Source organism: Suricata suricatta, chromosome 7 (genome assembly GCF_006229205.1).
Source record: "Suricata suricatta isolate VVHF042 chromosome 7, meerkat_22Aug2017_6uvM2_HiC, whole genome shotgun sequence".
NCBI classification, from domain to species: domain Eukaryota; kingdom Metazoa; phylum Chordata; class Mammalia; order Carnivora; family Herpestidae; genus Suricata; species Suricata suricatta.
Window position 1 is genome coordinate 65,087,263 of NC_043706.1, and position 6,181 is coordinate 65,093,443.

Below are 6,181 nucleotides of genomic sequence, written 5' to 3' on the forward strand. Positions count from 1 at the left end.
AAAAAAAAAAACCCAAATTCCAGCTCTTCCACACAGAGGCAATATTATCTTGGGTAATTTACATAAAATTTCTTCATCTTTAAAATGAGGACACATTACAGACTGAATAAAAGGTTTACAGAAATCCATTTATGTGGCATTCCTATCAAGAAGATGAGCACACAGTAATCACTCAAATACTGTTTCTGTTCCTCCCCCACAGAGCAAGCATTTAAATTCGTAACTCTGCTCCTAGCACACCAATTTGTAATATTCCATTGTTCCACAGAAAAGACATCAAAGCACCTTGTGTACAATACTGTTCTTTCTATACAGATTTTGTTTGTCATAAACATGGATGTTCAGAGTTTAGATGTAAAGTGTGTTACTATGTATCACAGTAAAAATTTTTAAAAACCCCGCTCTAAAAGATGGTGCAGAGATGTTTTTGGTTAAAGTTACATAAGACCACCAGTAGTACACTCTGAAAGTCACCTCTATCAAAAATACCCTTATCAAACTTTATTGCTTTATTTTAAGACATTAAAATGCTCTTATACAGTATGCAGCAATCATTATCTTGAATCCTTATATGCAAAGCAGTAAAATCTCAGATGCTGGAGACAGTCTTCGAATGTTAAAATATTGACATAGTGAAAGAAAGGAAGTTGTTAGTAATCCTTATGGTTGCCTATCTGTCAGTCAAACATTCCAAATATCTTACCACCAACTGTAAGAATCATAGTGGCTCTATACAGGAGGGCATCAGCTACTCCGCCCTTTAGATGCACTGGAATCCCATTATCCTCCTAGATTAAAAAAATAATAATAAATACATGTGTCATTCATTCTCAACTAAGTTCAAAAGACTAACCTAATCCATTCATATAAAATTAAGAACTTCTTTAAACCCCTGGAATTAAAATATTGTAAATATCAAGCTAAAAGACTACAATTTTCCTGGTTCTGTACCTATTACCACTAAAGTAATAAAATAAGAACGCCTAAAAGTCAACATTCTTTTTCTTATATTTAATGAGATCCAATAAAGATTTGCCTCCCAATGAATACATAAATGTTAAAGGTATGAAAATATACTGAATGAATTCATCAGGTGAATTATTAAAAAGATCAGTAATCCTCACACTTTTTAAATTTCTTTATTTATTTTGAAACAGAAAGAGAGCAAGTGGAAAAGGAGCAGAGAGAGGGAGACAGAACCCCACGGAGGCTCTGTGCTGTGAGGGCAGAGGTGGAGCTCGAGCTTACAAACTGCAAGATCATGACCTGAGCCCAAGATCAAGAGCAGGACCCTTAACCAACTGAGCTACCCAGGCACTCCTCTCCTCACACTTTAGACTTAATCACAAGGTAGATTCGATTCGACTTACAAGTTCTCAACTTTACAAGGGTGCGAAAGCTATGACTTCCAGGAGAAACTGTCCTTTAAATTCTGAATTTTCATCTTTTGCCAGGTTAGCGATACGGGGCACGATCCTCTCAGGACGCTGGGCAGTGGCAGCCAGCCACAACTCCGTCAGCCACGTGATCACGAAGTTAAACAACCCGTATACTCACCACCATTCTGTACCCACGAAACCACTGTTTTTCACTTTTAGTCCAGTATTCAAGAAATTACATGAGATAGTCAACACTTTATTATAAAGCAGGCTTTGTGTTAGATGACTTTGCCCAGCTGTAAGCCAATGTATGTGTTCTAAGCATATTTAAGGCAGGCGAGGCTAAGCTATAACAGGTTAAGTGTATTAAATGAATCTTCAATTGAACATATTTTCAAATTATGATGGGTTACTGTTTTATGACTTAACTCCATCATAAGTCAAGGAAAATCTGTATAGGATACAAAATTTTATTTGGGAAAAACCAAGTATCCCCACAGTAAAACGAAAAAAAGCACTAATAACATAACTACTTATAATGGTGAACACTCTGTCCCACCATCTTTCCTTATGAGAAAACTACTATTAACAGCGTAGTTGATATCCTTATATTTTTTTTTAATGCTTACATTGTCTTATCTTCTAATTTACACACACTTGTGTAACATACCAAAGGAGACGATGCCATATGAGGATGCCATAATCTATTTTTCACTTAATGCTATCTTAAAAACGTTCGTTAATCCCTTTAAGCCTACCTTATTCCTCATACTGGCTACATAGGATTCCACGGTGCAAAAATATTAGAACCGAGTAAGCCAGTCCTCTATTAGGTTACTGGAGTTTTAGTGGTATTAAAATCCTATGACAAATAACCTCTACCCTTCCCTTTATATATTTAAGCTACTGTGTCTACAGAAGAGATTTTTAAAAGTGGTAGTCCCCAGGGACACCTGGCTGGCTCAGTCGGTACAGTACACGACTCAATCTTCTCAGGGTTGTGACGTCAAGCCCCACAGTGGGCACGGAGCCTACCTTAAAAACAAAAAAAGTAGAAGTCCCTAATGACAGGGCATCTGATTTATTTTTAATAATACTTTCAAAAATCCTTTATAACTTTTATACCAATTAATACTACTAACTAGTATGTATGAAAGTACTGTGTATGAATTAACTATCTCCCATACACAGCTTACATAACCTATTTTAAATCTTTCTATAATTCTGACAATCAAATGGGGGAAAAAGCTGTAATCTGTCATCTAAATTTGTGTTTCTTACTGATCTGTAGAAACTTTTTTTTAAAAATTGTTTTTAACATTTATTTATTTTTTGAGAGACAGAGCATGAGGGGAGGGGCAGAAAGAGGGAGACCCAGAATCCAAGGCAGGCTCCAGGCTGAGCTGTCAGCACAGAGCCCAATGAGGCGTTTGAACCCACAAACCGTGAGTTCATGACCTGAGCCGAAAAGTCAGGTGCTCAACCTACTGAGTCACCCAGGTGCCCCTATAGGACCTCTTTTTATACTGGGGATATTAGTCTTTTGTTATATTTTAAAAATTTGCTCTCAATTTGTCACTTGTACTCATAAATGCAATTTTTGTCCCTTACAGCTTCTAGGCTTTGTAAAGACTTCCTTAGGAAGACTTCCCCACCCTAAGATATAAGAAATACTCTCCCCTATGGTGACTATTATTAATAGCACTGTATTGCACACTTGAAATCTGCCACGAAAGTAGATCTTAAGTGCTCTCACCAAACAAAAGGTCAAGTATTTGAGGTAATGGATGTGTTAATTATGATAAATATTCATAGACACATTAAACATCATAATGTACACCTTTTAAAAAATAAAACCCGTCAGGTACAACCTAAGTATATATAATTTTTGTCAATCGTACCTCACTAAAACTGGAAAAATATATTCTCTTCTAATATTTTTTGGCAGGAGAAGCATTTATACTTGCAATTTACCTTTTAATACACAATATAAAGGGATAGAACTTTACTTAAAATAGCCAGTTTTTCTAATACCAATTTATGGTATCCTTTCCACACTGATATGAGATAGCACCTCTAACATATATTAAATTTCTACATACATATTTGTTCTGTTTCTGGGTCCTTTCTATGGTCTATTTGTCTATTCTTATGAAACTACCCTGTAGAGTGCCAACCCAATGTAACTCTTCCAAAGAAAGTGTCTTTGACCTACACCTTTTCCCTCCCATTTCTTCGCTTCCCCAAAGGCCTCCAGGATATAGTAAATGCCCAATTAACTATCAGTAGACAGTTTATTATTTTGCTAATACAGTAAGATGAGCAATCACCAAACATCTCCAGATTTACTTCCTATCTCCAACTTTTGGTAGTTATTATTATTACAAGTATCAATCTCCTATAAAATATTTCAGTACCTGAAATAGCTTTTGCTTCTCTGGAACTTTATTTTCAAACTGCCTGCGTGAAGCAGTACTTATGGTCCTCTGGGCAATCTGACGAAGAGCCTGAAATAAAAAAATCCATATATACTGAGCAGACTTAGGTCGTAAAGAAACTTTCAAAATCAACTACTTTCAATCTTCAGTATTTCAGAAGAGGGAAACTGACAGTTAAAAGATACCCGGTTTGTTAGTAACAGAGTCCTAAACCAGCAGCCAGGTTTTCCAATTTATTGTCCATCCACTACTCTTATTTTTTTTTGAAGTTTATTTATTTTGAGAGAGAAAGAGAGAGAATATCCCAAGCAGGTTCCAAGCTGTCAGTGCAGAGCCTGATGCAGGGCTCCATCTCACAATCTCATGAACTGTGAGATCATGACCTGAGCAGTAATCAAGAGTCGGATGCTTATCCTAAGCGACTAAGCCACCCCGGCGCCCCCATCCACTAATCTTTATATTAAAATCCTACAGTCTCCAAAGACCACATTCAAGTAGTAATTCATGCAGATTCTGAGGGGGGAAAATCATCTTGGGGTACCTGGGTGGCTCAGTCGGTTGAGCATCTGAGTTCCATTCAGGTCATGAGCTCATGGTCTGTGAGTTGGAGCCCTGCCTCAGGCTCTGTGCTGACGGGTCTGAGCCTGAAGCTCACTTGGAATTCTGTGTCTCCCCTTCTCATTGCCCCTCTCCTGCTCCCACTCTCTCCCTCAAAAATAAATAAACATTTAAAAAAATCATCTTTACCTGACTAGACCTAGTAGCATTATACAGTCCTTGAGTAAATCATACTGACATAAACTACAAGAATAAAGAATGGTTACAAAATAAACTAAAAGTTCAAATATTTTCATTTACAACTTCACCATATTATTAAAAGTCTACTATTCGATACCAAAATAAACTGACATTCCTTCTTAATCAAAATGCTTTCCTCATTACATTTTTCCTAAAATAGGGAATAATTAATGGGCTACAATCCTTTTTAAAAAGTGACTTGCATTATACATCCAGTTTAATTCAATAACAAAACATGCACTGCATATTCCAAAACAAATTACAATGAGAGCTAAGTAAAACCTTACTGAATAATTGCAAAAGAGAATAGTCACTGCTACATTTTCCTTCTCTTTTTCGAAATTTTGGGAAAGAATTTCACATGCTCAAAACCGGTGGAGGGGTGAAGGACACTGCAGAACCGCCTGACTGAAGCAACACCACACTTCAGCCATGACCGCTCCTGAAGTCCCAACCGACACTGAATGACCTGCTTTTTAAACGGCATTCTAAGGCTCACAACGCATCAGAAACGTTGAATCTTGAGGCCTTTCAATGTACCAGCGGAACACCTTTCTATTTGAAGCTTGCGGGTATCAGAAACTTCCCACTTCGACCTTGATTTTACTCATATCAAAATTACCGACTTCATAAATAACCTACAGGGTTAGAGGCGACCACTAAAGAAACCAAGGCTGTCTAAGCCACCATCCTCTGGTCATCTTTCCAGCCTCCCCATTCTCTGTAGCTACCCAGCACAGCCGGGAGAGAGAAGAACGGTTGGAAGGGAAAGTAACGTCCGGCGAAAAGGACACATACCAAGGTGACTTCAGAAGCCGCCTTCCCCCCCCCCCCCCCGTACCTTCCCTGCCAGGAGAGGATTTTCAGTCATGGACCCTTAGCCTCTGCTCCCAACCTTCCCGCCCAACATCAAGAACGCAAGCCGAGAAGCTCCTCACCAGCATATTCCGCAGCATCTTGGCTCAGTTACTACCCACCAACCGCGACAACCGAACACCAAGAACGACAAGGCCAACACCGGAACCGGAACTACTTTCTGGCCTTGCGCGAGCGTCAGGGAACTTAATACTTCCGGAGGAGGAGGGGCTTGAGCCTGTAACCATAGAGAGCTAAAGAAAAGTGAGAGCGGCCGTACGGCTGTGGCCGCTCTAGCCGACTGGCCGTTTCCGTTCCTTGATCTCGTTTCTAACCTGGCCGAGGCTCTTCGCGCGTCGGGGCTCTGGAGCTGGGAGAAGCAACTTTTGAGACCGGAGAGGCTAGGAGTGACGTGTTATATACTTTTTAACTAGCTTAGATAAAATTAATGTGAGATCAGGCTATCATAGAAAATTAGTGTATTTTGAACGAGAAGGTGTTTTGAAAACTGAGCAAACTGAACCATTGTTTTGATGCTGAAAGAACACTGGGTTGGGCTAACTGTAAGCTATGAAGCTGATTGCAATACAAAGCAAAAAGGTTAACTCCTCTTACACGGATACAATCTTTTTTTCCGTAGAAGAAATTTTGTGAGGGCGTTATTGTTCCTTGTGCTAAGAATATGCTGTAAAGACCTGCGTCGGGATACCA

General features: G+C 38.9%; 1 protein-coding gene across 1 annotated transcript in view; it reads right to left on the bottom strand.

The window, feature by feature from the left end:
* LOC115296841 (cytochrome c oxidase subunit 7A2, mitochondrial) overlaps positions 1-5,660 on the bottom strand; it is a 6,966-nt gene extending 1,306 nt beyond the window's left edge. Inside the window, exons 1-3 of the mRNA XM_029945321.1 lie at positions 5,554-5,660; positions 3,797-3,886; positions 704-788 (exon numbers count right to left, since the gene is read on the bottom strand). Coding sequence (XP_029801181.1) covers positions 704-788; positions 3,797-3,886; positions 5,554-5,571 — 193 coding nt within the window. The 5' untranslated portion in view covers positions 5,572-5,660. The remainder of the gene's footprint in view (positions 1-703; positions 789-3,796; positions 3,887-5,553) is intronic.
* Between the last annotated feature and the right edge of the window lie 521 nt (positions 5,661-6,181).